General features: G+C 42.5%; 1 protein-coding gene across 5 annotated transcripts in view; it reads right to left on the bottom strand.

The window, feature by feature from the left end:
* LOC119899812 (microtubule-associated tumor suppressor candidate 2-like) overlaps positions 1–20,365 on the bottom strand; it is a 65,444-nt gene that overhangs the window by 19,290 nt on the left and 25,789 nt on the right. For all 5 annotated transcript variants that reach the window (XM_038714592.1, XM_038714594.1, XM_038714591.1 and 2 more), the window contains exons 4-7: positions 17,149–17,380; positions 13,976–14,182; positions 11,489–11,731; positions 10,686–10,847 (exon numbers count right to left, since the gene is read on the bottom strand). In XM_038714592.1, the coding sequence (XP_038570520.1) occupies positions 10,686–10,847; positions 11,489–11,731; positions 13,976–14,182; positions 17,149–17,380 (844 nt within the window). The remainder of the gene's footprint in view (positions 1–10,685; positions 10,848–11,488; positions 11,732–13,975; positions 14,183–17,148; positions 17,381–20,365) is intronic.

Genomic DNA, 20,365 nt, shown 5'->3' with positions numbered 1-20,365 from the left:
GTTGACTAAAACAAAGGTAAGCAAACATGCATGTCAACCAATGCACATCCTATTGGAAGCATGGGATTTAGACTGGCTGTTGATAGTCATTATTTTTGACTATTGCGGAAGCTTTAGTGTTCATTACGAATGTTTTTACTGACTGCAAGGGAGCTGCTGCTAAGACAACGCATCTCATTTCAAGCGTCTGTCTCGTGTTGACGTGTAGGTGGTCTGTGTGAGTGCTGGTGGTGATGGGCTGTACCTGGAGTCTGCGAGGCAGTCATGCAGAGCTGCTGAGCCCAGACTGAGAGAGAAACAAGACCGTTAGCATGCATGTTATGTTACAGAAGTGAAGCGGACAGAAAGGACATTTCCTGCTGTGTCATGAGAGTCTCCTCCAGTACACAGTAAGATGACCTCCATAGCATGATAAAACAGGGATTCATCAATTAGGCGGCATGATAAATGCTGGCTGTATTTCAGCTGTTCAGTACGTCAATGATAAGGACACTGAAAAAGCAGCTGGGTTTCATTAGTCTACAGTTTCATTTGTTCCAATTATTCATGATTATGGGATGTACTGCAGTAAAAAAATTTTCATAGTCATGTCTTTGTTATGCAGTATATTGGAGCGGTTTTATATATCGCTATCATGTCAGCCATCTTATTTGTACTATCCTCATGATCACTCACTAGGACTGTCAGTTGTGTAATTCATCAGAACAACAGTTATCTGTAATGGAAGGGAGAGGAGAACACAAAAGGTGAGGTGTAGGAGGAGTGGGGGCTTTGTGTCGGGTTATTGTTAAACAGCGGCGAATTGTCTGCTCTCTAAAATAACCTGCATGCTAAATGTATCATTGTCACTAAAAAGGTGACATAGCATACCATAGAACAAGGTCCTTCATTCAGAGGTGTTCATCTAACCACACATACGCTGCTGAGAAAGATTCAAAATACAGGAAATACAGCGTTTTGCCAGACTGCCATGTTGTGTGATGAGGAGGACACCAAAACTCCTGCATGGCTCCTTAGTAGAGTTTTGGTTTACAGCGTAACAGGCTGAATTCAACTCAAATTATAATTATTAAAACGGATCACAGAGGGGGAAAAAAAAAACTCCTCTTAAAAAGACGAGCTGGCTCTGGGCAAAATAGAGGATGAATTAGATTAAGAAGTGTTGTGGGTCTATCTTTAATAAACTCCCCCGTGAACCCAGATTGAGACTAATCCTCCATAAACGGAGCCAGTGGAGGCAGAAAACTGTGAGCTTACCGCACCGGCCAAATTAAACAGCACCTACTCGGAGACAGATTTGCGCTGGATTACTCTGTATGTGTCTACTGGACCCCCCCCCCCCACACACACAGTGAACCAAATCTCCTTAATCTGTTGTATTCAGATTACTCAAACGAATAAAAATATAATTAATCCCGCTTTAGGAAGAGGGAGATTCCAACAGAGGTTGATTTGAATTTAGATCTCATTTGCATGGGGTTGGACTCCTCCCAGAGCTTAAATTGGCATCCTATAATAAACCACATTAAGCATACAAAAGCTGCTGGAATACTTCCTGCCAACATGTTAAATATTGAGCATGTAACCATGCAGGTGTTATGAGTGACAGGTATATGAAGGAGGGGCGGAGTGTGTCTGTGTCCTCCAGTGGCTTGGGTTCATACCAGGTTAGACAAAATTGATCACAACTTCATTCCAACACAAGGAACTGTAATCTTTTGAGATAATCTCAAGGCTACAGCAATGAACATTCAACTCCCGCCAACGTCGCAAAAAAACATCAATATAGCACGAGGAACTGCACCCCCAGGAGAGAGTTTTTTTTCTTGCGCCAATAATCCGTCCACTGATGGCTGCGGCTGCAGGAGCAAAGATGCCAAGTCCTCTCCTGACGCACACCGAAGCAGCAACATCAAGAGCTTGCTGACGATCAACCCTCAGGTACGATCACTGATTCATATTGTCTGCACCCTGGAGATTCAACCTCCGCGTGGCTGTTGCCATGGAAACAGGTGTCCACCTTTGACCCGCTTACATGCAAAACTAGACCATCTTGTTACCTAGCAACAACCTGCGATTCATTTTGTACACATGTCTTCTAACGATCACATCCAGCACGAGGACAGAAAGAAAGACTACTGACGTTTCCTTTCTCGGCTCTTATGGGTCAGGTCAGCTGAACCGTGGGAGGCCGTTTGTCCTAGTTCTACAGCAGAGCACTGCTAGCATCCACACACACCCACCCACCCATTACATTAGTCAATTTGTTTTTAGCCGACAAAATATAGCAAGCGAGAAAGCAGAAAGAGACGCTCCTCTCATGAGCGATTATGCTTCTATTCTGTGCCACGACAGCGCCAAAAGATGTGTTATTCAACAGAACTGTGTGATGTGTGTGTTGCACAAATATGTGCAACTGATTGGCTGTTTAATAAGGCATAACATTTATCTAGTGACGGAGGAGCTTACATGCCAGTACTGCAACACACCGGGACAAACTAACACAATATTCTTACACAAAGAGAGGAATAACTTCATGTATTACATTTGCTAAATTCACAAGAGGGGACACATTTAGTTTAGAAACTTTCCCCAAGATAAACAGACTTCTACGTAGGGTATATTTATATTAAATGGCATTGTTATTGGAGCGATCACCAGCACCTGGTGTCACTTTTCAAGACACAAAAATCAAGCGTCTGTTTTGTTTGTGGCCTGGTCTTTCTGTCTCCTACTAAAAGAAAGTCTTCAGAAGAGCCTGGAGCTCCTTCATCAGTACCGTCACACCTGGGCCTTGACAGTTAACGTGAAAAATACCAAGACTATCACCCTCCAAAACAAATCTGAGTTACAAATGACCCAACATTTAAAGTAGGTGGGAACAAATACATATATTACAAAATGATTTGGGTAAAATGGGACAAAAGCCAATTGAAATCCTGCAAGCAGAGATCTGCAAAGGTGTTCTGTACAAAGAAAACCCCGAACTCTGCATCCAGGCCACAAGCTGGCACACCTTACACCACAAACCCCAGCAAGCCTTAGATTCAATTCCCAGGTCTGACAGAAAGGGAGAACTTACCCCTCATTCTGGCTTCTAAATCTAACACAACAAAACGAGACATTTAAACTTGTTATTCAAGTTTTTTTAAAATTAATTTCACTACTTAACACTGTCTTTAATTTATTGGGATGATGCAATTTAACATAGTTTATAGTTATTGCTCATTTTCAATCATCTTCCTGTACAGTGTAATTAAAATACACAACTTTCAGTATCATAAAAACAACAACAACACCACTACAGATATGGACATCCAATAGAAGACACATACCACAATACACCTTGGTAATCTGGTGCATTTCAAAATCATAATGGTGCTTTGGCAAAACATGTCAATTGTCATGCCAATAAAGGCGAGCACCTTCCGAAGCTACATGTGACACTGGGGCGTGGCCTACCTGTGTTTACAACAGGGGGAGTTGGGGTGGCTTGGCCTTAAACAATTCTATTCCTACTTGCAATCCCTTTGTGTTTATAGTTAAGTGATGTTTTTCCTTTTGTTGTTGTTGCTGTTAAGCAGCCTGTTTAAATAACCACCGATTTCGAAGCGCTCTGAGCCGACGTTTGTCCGATGTCCACCATGACATCCTGGGTGGCAGCGGCCACTTAGCAAGACATCCCACTGAGAGAACCTTAAGAGTCAAAAGCCACATGTTGAGTACAATAGAAATTCTACACTGCTCCTCATTAAAGAAGAGTTTAAACAACCGCTGTGACATTAATGCACAGATCATTTTAACCACGTCAACCACTGGCAGTTTGAGAGAAACATAAAGCAGCTTTTGGCCTCCGAGGCAGTAAAACTGTTTGTTTCTCAATAAGATGCAAATCCAGATGTGAACAAAAGCAGCACATGGCTGTCTCCACAGAGAACATCTTCTAAAAAGCTTTACAAATATCAGAGAATACTGCATCTACTGTGCATCTCTGCTGAGCCTGGGGAGAAAATTCCAGTCCAAAAGACACAACCTCTAATGCCCTCATCTGCCACCACATTAGGAAAAAACCTCCACATCAGATTAAAGCTCGCACGATTGGCCAGCCTCAGCTGAACCACTGTGCACGGCTGCCTCTGCTGAATGTGTGTGGACACGCACATGTGGTGACTAAAGCCTGCTCTAACCTACATTTCTGGGCGATGGCAGGCAGCAGCAGGGAAGTGGGTCTGTGGAGCTCAGACTGAGAAAACACATTGCAGCCAAACACGTGCTGCTGGGCTAAAAAGGCCAGCAGGAACATACACAGTACAACTGAGACAGGAACATTGTGATGAATATTTACTGAAGAACAGGGGAGGAGTGTGCTGTGATGAGCAAAAACCAAATCAGAAAAATACAGGCCACCGAACATGAGCAGATAATTTGCTGCTCAACACTGAAGAAAAAAAAAACCACGCAGATAATTTTAGAGATTTTAAATGGATCATGTCAAAGACATGATTCCTCAGGGTAAACCCAGTGGCCTGATGATACTGGCAAACACACAAGGACTAAACTTACATGAAGCTGTTGAAGTCAAACTGGGGAAATCTGCAGCTAGCTTCTTTTCTCTTTGTAAATAAAGCAAAAGGCTGGTGTCTGGTGTCTTTGTTGGTTTATCACCTCATAGGCACATCCCACATGTGTCTATTTTATATTCTGTATTATTGCTAAAGAGAATTCTGATTATCTCAGGAGGGCCCGGCAGCGGATCAAGCTTCTGACTTTAGCCTCGGGCATGCCACGTTTAAAAAAAACAAACAAAAAAAACACACTAAAGCAGCTTTTATTAATGCGTTAAAATATTCAGCTCATTGTCTTAATGCGTCTTCAAGCTGACACTACAGAGCTAAAGCAGCAGCCCAAGTAACGCTAACATTGAGCATGAACGTTCAGTCTATGCTAACATAATGCTAACATTGTGTCTTCTTAGCTTGGCAGGTTAAGACCAAAGATAGATTCACAATGACGTGAGGACACACGCTCTGCCATGTTCCTCACAGGACACAAACCTGCCACAAATAGAGAGCAGCCTTTAATGGTTGAATAAGTAAAAGCCAGATGCGTACTTGGCTATTTCTGGTTTGTGTATGTGTGCGAGTCACGTGGTTGCTGCCCTCTAAGCGTGGGTATCTATAGCTGAAAAGGAGCCTGCAGCCACGGCTATTCATCACGCCACTGCTCAGGCACTCGTGCAGAAAGCTTCCACACACACACACACACACACACAGCATACAATAGTGTAAAGATAAATGACGGCCCTGTCGTAACCCTATACATCCATGGCGGATGTGGTTGCCGGCGCAGACAATAATGAAATCCCCCGCAGTGGAGGAGAGATGAAGGCAACAATGGCTGCCAACACCATGCAGGGAAGGAGGAGGAGATGTGAGAGGGTGAAGTGGCCTTTGAGGCTGATCTGGAGTCTTGCCATCCCATGACTCTAAGATTAAGCTAAAAAATGGTCAACAAAGCTGATGCTTACACTTTATTCAAAGGCAACCTCACCCACCGAAGAGGAGGAAGACCGATTGAAAAGATGGATGAAGTAATATGGAGAAAGTTGATCGGTAGACAAGTATTTTATTGTGGTAATGCAAATAGAGGCACAGCCACATGTTTCTGGGTTAGACTCACTTGTGATGCTACTTCCAGGCATAATTTCAAAATCATTTATTCTTTGAGTTTCTCGAATTGCAAAAGGGAGCGCTAATGAAGATTAGATACGAAGACACATACTCGCTAAAGGCACTGCTTTCGGGAACAATTTGGGGATCAGTATCTTGCCCAAGGACACTTCAACCTGCGGGCTGAGGGGGCGAACCACCAACCTTCTGATTAGTGGACGACCAGCTCTACCTCCTGAGCTACAGCTGCCTAGTAGCAAAAATGATGCCATCAGAAATGTGCAAGGAGTCTCGAACTACGGCTGAACAATTCATCGCAATTTTCAAATAGCAGGAGGCTCAAACTTTTTTGAAGGTTATTTGTTGGTCAAAATACCATTTTAAATTAAATACTGTCGAGCGGCGGAGATGTCCAGGCCTAAACAACATATTCTAGAGACTTAAGAAAACACCTTTGTTTGGTATAGGTCCTCACAAATATCACAATATAATTTATTAACATCACAAATCATATCACAACTGCAATATCGGTCAAAATAATCTCAATGAGATATTTTTTCAAAATTGTTCAGCCCCATCTAGAACACAGTTAGCTCCATATCTAGGGTGTGGTAGCATCCCACTTAAACCCCACCCTGACATGCATCTATGGTGGATGAAGAAAAGGTGCTGGGTATCAGTTTCACGCCTACATGGAGGATCTTCCAGCACTTTAAGAGCACATGGCAAAGAGGAAGATGGTGGATGGAGGGATGGATGGATGGATGAGCAGGTTGGTGTAAAGCTGCTATGGAGGATGGGGTCACAGATGGTCTGGAGGTTGGGGACACGGTGATCAACCCGTAGGCCTGAAATGTGCGTTGATTGATGAGCGGAAAGACGGATGTGTTGAAAAGATGAAACAATTGATGGCTGGGTGATGCGAGGACATGGAGGACAGCGGCATATTCAGACCTGCGTGGAAGACCACCGTGTTCTTCCTGCATCCCGACAGCAGCTGAAGGTTTCGGAAAAGTCCTTTGGCTGTCAGCTTCACGTGGAAGTAGGACAGCGACAGTCTGGGAGACCATAACATTGTCTCCGTTTGTCCTCCAATACTCAGATACTCAAGACTTGGTTTTAGACTGATGTGTCTAGTCTGGATTGTCTTTTTAGGAGTCCTGGGCTGCAGGAAATACCAACCCAGTTTTTTTTTCTGCTTGTAGACCAAACTCCAGGTCTTTCCTGCTGTCACCTATTTCAGGAAATTATTTCCTTGTTATCATAAAGCTCCCGAAATACTTGAATCTCCTTGAATGATTTGAGATGCACAATGGCTGCTTCAGACTGAAGTTTTAAGTCTCTGGTTGGTAAAATGTTTCCTCTTTAATTAAAGAAAAGAGTGAAAATTATTCCACAAGAAAAAAAAGAGAAAAGACAGAAGAATTATTGCTGCTGGATTTTGTGTCTTGCATCCACCTGGAGATCAGAAAAAAAATAAATAAAGACAAAAACAGGATTTTAAATTTAAAAAAGGTAAACCTCTGACTCGGGAAAGAGAAGCATAAACAAAAGAGGAAAAAGGGAGTCCGTTAAGCTGCCAGCTGCCTTCAACGATTCAAAGCCACCGCAAATGCAAAAAAATAAAAGCCGAAGGAAAACTGGTTTCTGCCAAAAGAAGAGAAAATGGCGCCAAAAACAGCTGCGTGCATCACTGTCGTCCAGGTGGTCGTGAATCATCCAACGAGAAAGATGGAGAGTGAGAACGAGGAGGGAAACGAGAGAGAGGTAGTGTGAGAGAGAGAGAGAGGGAGGAGAGAAAAGCTTCAACGCTGGTGATGATTAGTAGTCCGCCTCTGCTGTTACACACAAGACACACACAGTGACGCACACCACAGAGTGTGTGTTTGTCTCACAGACTGGCAAAGAAATGTAGCTCTCATTTACACACACACACACACACACACACACACACACACACACACACACACTGGGTGGCTGGACAAAGACAAGCATCTATACATTCCCTTTGTGAACCACACACACACAGTGCTGCTGCTGCAGAGGAGGAGGGGGAGGGATTTGAATAATCTCTCTGCTGCTCGCTCTCTCACTACACTCCTACCATTATTTCCCTCTTTCTCTGTCTCCGTTTGAAGAAGAGAGAGTGTCAGATGAATCTATATAAAATACTGTCGGGACCAACAGGGTGGGAGGAGTCTCTCTCTCTCTCGCTCTCTCTCTCTCTCTCCCTTATTGGCACGGAAGTTTCAAAACAATTTTGCCAAAGCAGCAAAGTACAAACTCATCTCTCTCTCTCTCTTCCTCAATTAGATGTTAATTTATTAGCCTGGGAAACAGACGTCTATATTACCAAAACAAGTGATATATAAAAAACATTTACATAAACAGAAGAATTGTGCTATTAAAATAAATATATGTAAAATAAAAATACATATAACACTGCAGGATTATCATTTTCTTAATGAATGTTAAAACTGTGTTGGGGCACGTTGATAGATACTGGGCAGCAGGATATTCCCGGTCTGAGTGTTTTTCATGTTGAGAGCTCAGCTGTCGAACTTTTAAAAGTAAATGTTCCTTATTTCACTGAATGTTTCACAGCGTAGGAGGAATTGCGCCTCTGTCTCGGCCTCGCCTGCCCAACACTGACCACACATTCTGTTTTCTTGTTGTTGCCATGATTTTTATGCGTCTCCCTGTTCTTGCCACTGAGCCAATACTTAGTTAGGATCTGTCTCTGCTGTCAGATGGGAGAGGGATATTCTGAGAGTTCATCATCTCTTTTCAGGGCCAGATAATGTTACTTTTTACTGTTTCTTTACACTTTATTTCCTCTGAGTGGAAGCAGTGTTGTTGTGAGGCTGGTCTGAGAGCAGGCAGTTAGTTCACCACAGCTGACATAGGGGGCTCTTTTCTGGGCCCATGTCATCAGCATAAACAGAAATTTAAGCTCCCTGTCTGGGAGGAGAGGCCAGGAGCAGCTCATTGAACCAACTGAACAGCAAGTTGGACGTAAACTGCAGCCCTGACGATCACCTCTTTTCCGGGTGAAGAATTCAGATTGTGTCTCCAATTTTTTTACAGTGCACCTATTTTCCAAATACAGTGTACATTTTGCTCCCATAATGGTAGAGTCTGTTATAAAGCCCTTCACACCACACAGAGTCGAAAGCCAACATTTTCACCATTTTGGATGGGTAGTGCTTAGGATAATATCTTAAATGTAGATTTTTGTTCCTAATTGTATGTTGTTTTGTTTTTTTAAATTTATGGCTGCCAGTGGTCTTCATTTGCCATTTTTCTCAGATCTTGCATTCTTGATCAAACCACATTTTGCCTTTTAGAAGAGAAAGACGCAGACTGCTTGTTTGTTTAGCAATTTAGGTGCGTTTTCAAAAAGGAGAGAAGCCAAAATTTAAGTTTTTTTCTGCAGAGGGAGATGTGTTGACAGGAACATGGTAACCGTTGCCCTGTAAACCCTGTTAATGTATTTTCATTTCTTTGCTGCTGAAATTGTTTTAGAGAGGTGTTAATTCAACTTTATTATTATTATTATTATTTTACAGGCTGAGGTTTGTGGTGCTTGCATTGCATTATACTGAGGTGCTTCTGATAATGTTCACCGCATAAAGTGGTGTTAACTAAATATTAGAAGAACAGTCAGCCTCTTTATTAAGCGTACAGTTGAATTAACACCTCTCTAAAACGGTTTCAAGAAAAACATTCACGGTGGTCGGATTTATTACTAAGCTGGTGTGTATTGCAGTGCATGAGCCAGGTGGACCTCATTAACTTGCAAATAGCTGTATGCTGAAGTGGATACCAAAGAGAAAATGAAATGATTAGGTAGACATGAAAATTATAAACCACACGAGTTATATTCCTCCTTTAAGTAGAAAGTCCGCCTTTAGAAAAGTGGCCACTTGATACAGTGTGAACAGAACTAGAGTCACACTTCACTACAGCTTCCTCCTACAAGAAATTAATACAGCAGCTGATTCTCCTGAGCTATATTCTGAAGATAAAAACAACAACAACGTGTTTAGTGGTCAAAATAAATTCATTATCACCTGGCCATCCACAGAGCTGAGATCGTATTCAAATACAATGATCATTGAGTTTCTATATTTTCAGATACATTTTCACGTAAACACTGCCTGGTAAAACTGTAATTTGCACTGTACAGCGAAATGCAAGAAAGAAAAGAAATCTGACCGAAATATTAACTTCAAATCAACCTTAAAAAAAAAAAAAAACACAACATGACAGACATTCTGTCCCCTAAGACCATAAAACAGTTCTAGGACAATAAAACCAGAGCCTGTGTGTGTGCGCGCATGTCAGAATCAATACCACGATCAACAGAGAGTAAACCACTGAGCGCTCTGATCCGAGTGCGTTATGAGTCACATGAAAATGTGACGCTTATGAAGAGTAGCCGGCCTATGGGGCGTTGGACAAGACGCACGTACATTCAGTACACTTGTGTGCACACTTGTGACTACTAAAAACACAGGCATGCTTGTGTCCGTCCGGCCGTCTATGAGCGCAACAAGCGGCCGCACGCATACACTTCTGTTTTTAATAGGACAGAAATGTGCACTTCTACAGAACATAACATCTGCAGACCACAAAACCAAGCCTCAAGCATATTTTCTCCAGCTCCAGAGTGACATAGTCTGGTTCCATTTTTCCATCATGCTAACAGCAGCATCTTTAAGAGTTTTAAGCAAAAGCATCCTTGTTTGGCACAAAGCGAAAGTTGTTCTCCCAAAAATGCCTTCAGAGCACCAGATGAAATACGTTCAGGTGCTCTCATTCCAACGTCATCCGTGATGCATTGCATACACATAATCACATATACTAGCAGTGATTACGTTGGATGTTTGCCATTGCAGCCACTGCCAAGAATCCTGGGATTAATGCAGGTGAGACGCTGACACACCTGCAGCCCTTTACACACAACATGAGTACACAAGCAGGTAATAGTCACACAATCGCACACATCCTTACCTGTGCTGTTCAGTCGACTGAGTCTCGCCGACCCGCTTCTTTGCAAGGGATACTGGGATGCTTGCTTCGTCGGCCCCTGATTGGCAGAAGGAGCGGTCTTTGCTGCTGCTTGATTGGCAGATGCTGTCTTAGCTGTGCTGTTGTTGGCGACTGTCTTCAGACCTGTGGAGAGGACAGAAGAAGTTAAATCCCATCACAGGACTTCTCAAGTTAAACTGCAATCTTGTGGCATCAAAATAAATCTGCCCAAGAAGGTAGAAACTAAATTCTTTTGCAACGTTCGTGTGGAAACAGAACAGCATTTCCATCAGTGGTTCATTTTTACCTACATTTTCTCACTTTGACTCATAATGAGCCCCGTTATGAACATGAAACGCTTCCATGACCCTGCCTGTATCCCAAACCATTTCAGAAATACTATGACACAACCGTCTGCCATGCCATCTAAAGCCATGTGATTCTCACTGAACACATACCGTCTAAACAGATATCACAAAATCACTGCTGACGAACAGGCTGCTAATCAGAATGACTCTCGTTAAGGAACAGGACAAACTACCTCCACCTTTTAAATGGATCATCTAAGAATCCCGATTGCAGTGTTAAGTTATACTGTGTGTCTGACGCCATCTAAAATTTCATTCAAAAATCAAAAATAAAATAAAAATAAAAACTGGACTCAGCCTACAAACATGTATATCATTTGAATCTTATTACTAATTGAAAACAGTGAGTAAATGGATAAGCTAATGGTGTCTCATCTATACATTTGCTTGTGAAAGATTTGGGTGTCTCTCACCCACCTGCAGCAGTGGTCCTGGCCTGCAGTGACAGAGCTCTGCTCCTCATTGCAGGAGGCTTTGGAGCAGCAGGGACAGGGCTGTTAGCGCTGGTAACTGCGGGACTGGGAGTATTGGTGGTAGCTGCAGTGCTGGAGATGACGGGGTTTGCCGTGCTCTGGCTGCACACAGGAAGTGTACTTCTGCTGATCCGGTCATCTGGCTTGGTCCCCGTTGGTGCTGGAGCTCCTGGAGATGATGGCGACACTATAGAAAAGAGGACACAGGAGATATTAAAATACTAAAGAATTGTTTATATAGTGTCAGCTTTTTTTGAATGTTAATATCATCTATCCTTTCCTAAAGCAATATTTCTAATAGAGAAAATAAGTTAGATAAATAGAGTAAAAGGAGAGACCTGAGGAACAGACTCATGGACAAATCTTTACAAATTACTGGCAAACTTGCTTTGTACAGCTGAAAAGTGAAAAGTAAACTAGGTGGTGTGGTGGAGGAAAGAGCAGTCCTCTAAACTAAATGCTAGTCTGTTCCTTTAAATCGCTCTCATACATACACAAAAAAACCAGACAGAAAAAACGACCTTGGTAAGCATATTTGAATCAAAGCACACATGGCCACCCACACTACATATACAATTTGATAGATTAGGAAGCCGATTATGGTTCTTTAATGGCTGTACGACACAAACACTGCTATCTGTCTGACGTAGTTATCGCTCCACTTGTACTAATGGGGGAGTGAAATGAAAGCATGTGTGCTTTATCAGATGTCTGTGTGTTGTTGGGGTGTCAAGGCGGGAGACTCAGTAGGGTAACGTTGAGAGTGTCCTTGTTGGACACGATCACGTCCGTCTCAGGTTTGTGTGTTTAAGGATATGCGAAGGGGCTGCACAGAAACTAAAGCATTTTTCAGCTAACAAAGACCAGCAGAAATTGATAATAGTAAGTTCTATTGTTGTTCTGAGCTGCGTTGCAATATCGTCTGATCTAGACTTGCAGAACACACCCATGTTCATGTGGCTCTGGTCTCACACAAACTGGTGTGTTCATACAGTATAATGGCCTCAGGGTTCAAGTCTCAACCTTTCTTTTCAAGAGACAAATGTTGAGAAGTCCATGTGGACCGACACATTTACTAGGTGTAAAGAAATCATTTTATTTCTGCACAAAGTGCTTTCCAAGATCGTAAAATTAAGAACACGAGCAACATTAGGGACAACCGTAAGAGGTAAATAATTAAACATGCGCGTATACTTCAGGGCTCTAACTTTTCTAACTGCATGTATGAAAGCATTTAGGAGCACACAAAGAAATTTAGAAGCACAGTGAAAAACACATTGAAAACAGCTTTTTAAAACACTCTTCACAGAAAACTGCGATTGCTGCAGTGCGGCTTGTGGAATGCGGGACTTGTAATTTAGTTTCGAACCAGGGACGGATACACCAGCACCACCCTCGCAACCCACACCACACAAGATTACTGAACAATATTTATAACAATAGCTTTAGTAAAACAGATGGAAAACAAGGGGAACATGTTGCTCTCAGGAGGAGGCGGCTAGAAGCAGCACTTAATGTCATCCTGACTCTGGCTAAATCTGCCCACAACCTGGAGGAGGGACTAGTATGAATGACTATCAGTATTATAGCATTAAACAAAAAGAATACCACTAATTTAATAGTAAACTATTAGTATAATATACTAATTATATTACTATATTCTTAATAATTTAATTTAATATTATACTATATAGCTTACTGCTAATATATTAGTTAAAAGTGTAATATATAGTTTTCAGCGGCCACTAGCGGTGCAGTTTTAAGACCACGTGTGCGCTCGTCCGCTCGCTCAGCTCGACTCGTGAGCGAGCGTAACCCGAAACACAACCGCTTTCATACAGAGATCCCACAATAAACTGGGCAACACCGGCATGCAGGCTGTGGCTTTTCACACAGACACTCTGGCTCTGTTGCTACCAGTTCCCGGCTCAGAGATTTAACCTCTGTGGGGTCGTAATCAAGATGGTGGTTCGTTAATGCTTCCAGCTTGTTATGGTCACTGGCGTCACCCGAGGGTGAACGGTGATTATTGTCACATGAGACCAAATGTGAGAGTTTGTTCAATCTCTTCTTCGTCTTTTAGTATCCTCACAGATATCGCTGATGCTCGGGAGACGGGTAGCAATGATCTTCTGGGCGGCTTTAATCACTCGCTGCAGAGCCCTCCGGTTCTGGGCCGTGCACATCCCATGTTGGTGATGTTTCCAGTCAGGATGCTTTCTGTCGCTCCTCTGTACAAGTAGTAGTGTAGTTTCTCAAGCCCTTCATCAGAATGGGGGTGAGAGCCACAGAGCGGCAGTCGTTCAGACTACTGCAGACTTTTTAGGTACAGGAACGACGGTGCTGTCTTGAAGCAGGTGTGTGCGGGCGTGCGAGAGAGAGAGGAAGAGAGCTTGTTTAAATTGCACCTCCCCCACCACCACCACCTCACCTTTGCCTCCATTGTTCTCGTTGTTTCCCAGTGACGATGAACTGAGGCTTGTGGGTATTCCCTTAACAGGAAGTTTGGACACAGGGGATGAGGCAGGTCGTCCAAGTGACACAGATGCTGGCTGCTGATTGGCTGTTGGTTTTGAGTTGGACAACACGGCAGCCAATGCAGATGCTCGCTCTGCGGTGGTGCGAGGTTTGGGGATACCTGGGAGAGAGAGAGAGAAAACACAGAAGCCCGTAAATAAATTATTCATCATTACAGACACAATTCATTAACTTTGGGGAAAAAAATAAAAAATCATTAACTATTATAATAACTGGTAATTTCTAATGCATTAGCAATACACTGCCACACGTTTTGTGCCGTCTCCTATTATACACTGCAACAACTTCATTTATCCACAGAGATCTTTAACAGAGAGAGAGAGAGCACAAAGAACTGTGAAAAAAGAGGGCTTGTAAGAAAGAGAGGGAGAAAAGGTTTACATGTGTTCTCCACAATTACATTACCTCACATTAAGACACACAATCTCTGTGGGCAAAGGTAGAGGAGCAGTAAAAACTTGTACTGTAACTGCAGCCAGCAGAAAACATCTGGCTTCATTTGGTTTCAGTTCTGACAGAAAGCCAGCCAGAGGAAAGCAGCTGGATTCTGTTATCTTGGAAGTCAACGTTAGGTAAGAGCTGGCTCACTAAAGATCTGCCTCGTGCTTACTGTTGATACACAAAAACACACATGTACACACACACACAATTGTCTGACTACACCAGTCCTTTTAATGACTACATTCCTTTTGTAATCACAGACTTAGCCTAATTCTAACCATAAGACCAAACTAAAAACTAACATCTGAGTCTGAACCAGTCAGTTTCTGGCTTTAAAACCGTTCAGCGGCTAACAAATTTGCATGTTCTTCCACTTCAACAATCTTTGCCTAGAGAGGAAAAACATCTTTGAGTATCTTCAACCAAGTCCAGTTGTCCTTGATTTAGAATTCTTTGATTTTATTCTGGGTTTTTATTATTGTTTTCAACAGCAAATTCAGATGTCCATTGTCTGTGTCTCCAACTAGCACCTGAAGGCACCAACAAGACACTGATGATTGAAAACAGATCCTGCTCTCAACTGCATGACCCCAGGATACTAAAGAAAAAAAAAGAAAAAAAAAAAATCAGGGGAAGTTCACTGTGATGATTTGATAGAAACCTACATTTTTTTTAAGCTTCATCTGAAGTAAATGGTCTGTAGGTGTATAGTGCCTCAAAGCACTTTTACACAACATCACATTCTCTCTCACACACACACACACACACACACACTGAGGTAGAGACCAAAGAGCCTCTGCCATCACAAACAGAAATATACATTCACATTTCAAGGTTAAGCCTAAGGACACATGCTGATTGGGGGAGACGGGGATCGAACCACCAACCTTCTGAGTAGACAGCCGCTCTAGCCCCTGAGCCACAGCCGCCCCGTGAAGTCATGGTGTACTTAAAAAATGTTCAGCAGTAATGTAAAGTATACTAGATTATAAGCTAACAGGCTGCTACACCTGAAATATGTTTTCAAAACTTCACAACGTTGAGTTATCAGTTCTTCTGTCAGTATGCTGTTAGAGAGTGCGTTATTTACCCTTCTTATAATGCTGGTTAGAAAGAAAACTGGGGTCTTACCATCTGTGGGTCACAGTCTTTAGTTTGAGTACTCATGACAGAAAATGCAGATGTTCCTTCCTCAGTAACTGAGTCAGACGCGCATGTGTAAGACAGACATACAAAGATAATGTCAGGCGTAACACAGCTGGTACGTCTTACAGTAGGTAATCTACAGCAGTAAATGGTTGAGGGACATAACCAAATCCACTCAAACTCAACAGTCAAAACCTGAATCCGCATGGCAGGGAAGTCAACCATATGCTCCAGTGTGGCCACAGGATACAGTCAACTGTTTGCGCGATGAGATGTGCAGATGGATGCTTAGCAGTTAACTTCACAGATAGTGAATCGAGGGGACAATCTATTGAAGTGCTAAAGCAAGACCTGACCCCAAACTGACCCCTTGATAAAATGTGGACTGGTCTATTTGTCCTGATTTAGGTGAAATTCTCTTTTCTTACAAGCAGGCTTCACTGTCTGCAGAAGCCCGTCACATCTAAAAACACTGAGCACATGAATACGCTGGATAACGTTGTGATGGAAAATATTTGTAATGAAGTAATCAAGTCAAATACAAAATGGCCCACTGTGCATGCACACACACACACACACACACACACACTCAAAAGAATCCGTTAATGCCCGTCTCAGTCTGAAGTCAAGAGGCAGCAGTTTGTTCCTGTGTTTCAGCAAAGAGGACAGACAATCTTTTGTCCATCAGAATGTGACCTTTGTAAAAAGAAAGATCTGGTTTAACACACACACACACACACACACACACACACCATCCACAGAAACGCACATCCACATTTTCCAAGAGGAATTACAGGCCAATGGGCACCAGACAGAGACATGTTCAAGTTCAGTTTCTCAATCGTGTCTCATCACCAGCAGCATACACTACATTTACCAAAACACACACACACACACACACTCACTGACTCTACGGGCTACAATGTCAGGATGTGACTGACATGACGCCAGCAGCCCTCTCCATTTCACCATTCAACACAAACACGCTCAAAAGTGACAAAGAGGAAACAAACGCTGACATGAAATTCCCTTGAGGAAAAAAGAAAGAGGAGAAGGAGGGAAAACAAAAAACAGAATGACCGAGAAAAATGTTTAAAAGAGAAAAACTTCACAGCTTCTTTAACTTCCTCTCAGCACAAACAGGGAAGTACGGGGGGAAAATTAGTTTCCCCCCGTACAAATGCACAGTAACAGTACGTGCCTGTCCGTCAGCAACTTGCTCACGGTGTGTGTGCCAGTGTTGAAGTCGCACAACAGCGTGTGTGTGCGCACGCATGTAAGTGGTTTAGTGGTATGTGGAAGGCATTTTAACTCACAGCTCTGCAGTGTCAGCCTGATCATTTCCTGAGTCTGCTGCAGAGACGAAACATGTTTTTCCACACAGATGCAGAAACAGAGAAACTGAAGCGTGTTTTGGTGCAGGGCAGATACACGCTCCATGTGCAGCGTGTTTACCTTTCAGACACCATATTCACTCACCCTGACACTGACTTTGCCTCTGCCTCACTCTCGTTGGAGATCCACTCCCGGCGCTCTGTCCACTCTCCGCCAATGTGGAGCCGATACTCTTAGTTTGCCTGGGCCCGGGGCTCCCCTGTTCCGGAGGCGCGGTCCCTGACCCTGGAGGTGGAGCCGTTCCCGAGGACCCCTTATCCACTCTGGCGCCTCTACCCTGCTGCCTGGCATTGGGCCCCAGCTTGGATGAGACTTTCTGTAGGAAAAGCTGACGTTTAGTGACGGCGTCCCAGCCAAGGGGCCCCAGCTCAGCGCTGTGCACCGAGACCATGGTGTTAGCCATTCCCTGCTCAGAGTCAGAAATGTGGACTGGAGAAAGCGAGGGAGGCAGTGAAGGAGCACAGGGGAGGTGTAAAGAAGAGAGTGTGTTAGACAGAGTGGGAGGAGGAAAAGAGAGAGAAGGAAGGAGAGGGAGGAGGGAAAATTGGGAGTATGCTGCAACCACAAGAGGGGTTAAAAAAAAAAAAAAGTTGCTATTGTGTTGTACATTCCCCTTGAGAATCCCGGCTCTGAACAGGCCAATTTTTTCCCTCTCTCTCTCTCTCTCTCTCTGTGTGTTACCCCCACCCCTCCATGTTCCTCCCCCTCTGACTCTATAAACACCAGCACACATGGAGTTAGTTTGCGGACGAGGATCTGGCATCTGTCTCGGGAAAGGCTCAACTTATAGAAACTGGTGTTGGTTGTCATTGCCCAGCTATTTGTGCACACCGAGCAGTCCGGGACTTGGGAAAGTGAGGAATGTTGACAAATCCATTCTTATGTCAACTTAGTGCAAGACATTTTCAGATGAAATCCCTCGTGCGTTTTCATTCAAAAAGCCTTTTTCCCCCCATTTCACCTTCCTACCCAAAATCACAGAGCTTCTACAGAAAAGATGAAACACTTCTTGTAGCTTAAAATATGACCTTGTTTGACCTTAAATCACAGCCTTTATAAAATCAAGGCTGGTGCACAGCAAACACTACGGCAGTTTTTACACATTTGTTGGTGTGTGACCTGTTCTAAGCACGCCATGTGCTGATACAACCCTGCTGGGGCAGGTTTAAAAACTCACTGGCTCACCGGATCTTTAAAAACACATACCAGAGACTGAGCACACGTACTGCACGCATACCACGCCTTCATTTAAAGACAGTGCACACGTTAAACTACTGTGTGCAACAACAAAGTCTCACTGCCTTTCTATACAGGCAGATTTGAATTATTCTATCATTTCATTAAATAAAAACCTACCTACTTTTAACCTGCAACTGTTAATGACCATGTTAAACTCAAGTATACTCTGCTGCTTGAGCCCAACTGATTTATTGTTCTGCAGATATTAATCGGCCGATATAAGCTACTTGCAAATATATTTGCATCGGCGTTTATAACAGCCGAAAAACGACAATTAAAAAAAGAGAAACAGAGTTGGATCCTTCCCTCATGTCATGAGTGTTGCACGCGCTGCAGCCGCACCGTTAACACTGCAGCACCACAGAACAAAACACCAGCTGACCGCAGTCTACCAGAGCCACAGTGAGTAGCACCTGGTAGCTCTCACACTCAGTGATCACATTCATTATAGATTTATTTCTGAAACAGTTCTAGCAAACGGTCCCCTAATTTCTCTCTAATTCATTACTTCTAAATATTCTTAAACATCACTTACAGCAGTTGAAAAGTCAATCTACGAAAGGGGTGCCACTTCTAAAGATATGTTAAACCCCACCAGAAAACATATTTTCCCACCTCATGCACAAAATATTTATTAACATTATCCTTTTTATTGCCATTCTTGTACCACCCCGTCACGGACAATTTGTACACCGTTTGAGTAGTAATACAAGAAATACATTTTCCTACTAGTAAAATGTCCTTTTGTTGGAAGTATGTAATTTAATGGGGTTTTCTTTAATTCTTAGATTTTTTAGATTTTTTAGATTTAAATCTTGAAATATGAATTCAACGTATCAGTGGCCTCATTGTTTGTAAAAAAAAAAATACTAATTCACTTAAAAATGTCTAATAAAAGCTACATTTATTTGATTAGTCCACAAAACAAGAATTTTATTCAACATGCATTTATGGAACATTTCACTTCTTTAAATTATTTTAACTTTCTGAAAACTTTAAAAACTAGGAGTGAGTATACAAAAAAAACAACAACAAAGTTGCTGTTCTTGTGAATGCCTGCTGATATTACAGACTTATTAAGAGATCGGTACGTTTGGCCTAATAAAATGCAAAGAGGCCTCCTCCCTCACAGCAGCTGTTGAAAGAGAGCTGTTATCTATACTATAGTCTTAGGTGCATCTCAGAAAATTAGAATATCGTGAAAAAGGAAGAATTTTAATTTAAATCAAAATGTGAAACTTTGATATGTTCTAGATTAATTACACGTAAATCTTTATGGAGACGCCGATTTCATTTTCCAGCAGGACGTGGTACCTGCCTACAGGGTCAATACCACTAGGTTTGCTGATCATGGTATTACTGTGCTTGATTGGCCAGCCAACTCGCCTGACCTGAACCCCATAGAGAGGAAAATTACCAGACCCAACAATACAAACGAGCTGCAGGCTCAAAGCTACCTGGGCTTCCATAACACCTCACCAGTGCTTTGGGCTGATTGCCTCCATGTCACGCCGCATTGATGCAGTACTTCATGCAAAAGGACCTCAGACCAAGTACTGAGAGCATAAAACATTATTATTAATTTATATTAATATTCTAATATTTTGAGATGCACATGTAGGTTCCAATTTAGTCATTTGTAACAATCATTACAACAGGAAACAGTAAATTTCTACCTTAAATGGCTGCAGTTCTCCAAATTCCTGACCTAGCATACGTGTATTCAATGTGAAATATCATTTTCTTTGCATTAATAGTGTAAAAATTTGAATAAAAATCAGTTTTCCAATCTATTTTGCGTGACGGGGTGGTTGGTTTGAGCTTGACGGACCACGTCTAACAAAAAAAATTAGCAAATAAACAATGTAAATCAATCTCAGTACATGCCTGCCTTTGTTCTAGGCTAGGCCGCACCAAAAGCTCAAATGACGTCACTTTCTCTTTGTGAGGTCATTTAAAGCAACAGTACATTTTTTGATGGACAAAATAAGTGAGCTAATTCCATGTTTATCAGTAGAGGAGCGGTTAAACTATATTGTTTAACGTCTTTATTGCCGGTGCG

This window comes from Micropterus salmoides, unplaced genomic scaffold (assembly GCF_014851395.1).
Source record: "Micropterus salmoides isolate LMB-PRFRI ecotype aquatic unplaced genomic scaffold, ASM1485139v1 Ms_hic_scaffold_12, whole genome shotgun sequence".
Taxonomy (NCBI): Eukaryota; Metazoa; Chordata; class Actinopteri; order Centrarchiformes; family Centrarchidae; genus Micropterus; species Micropterus salmoides.
Note: the sequence above shows the minus strand (reverse complement) of the source record. Positions and strands in the feature narration are given on the sequence as shown.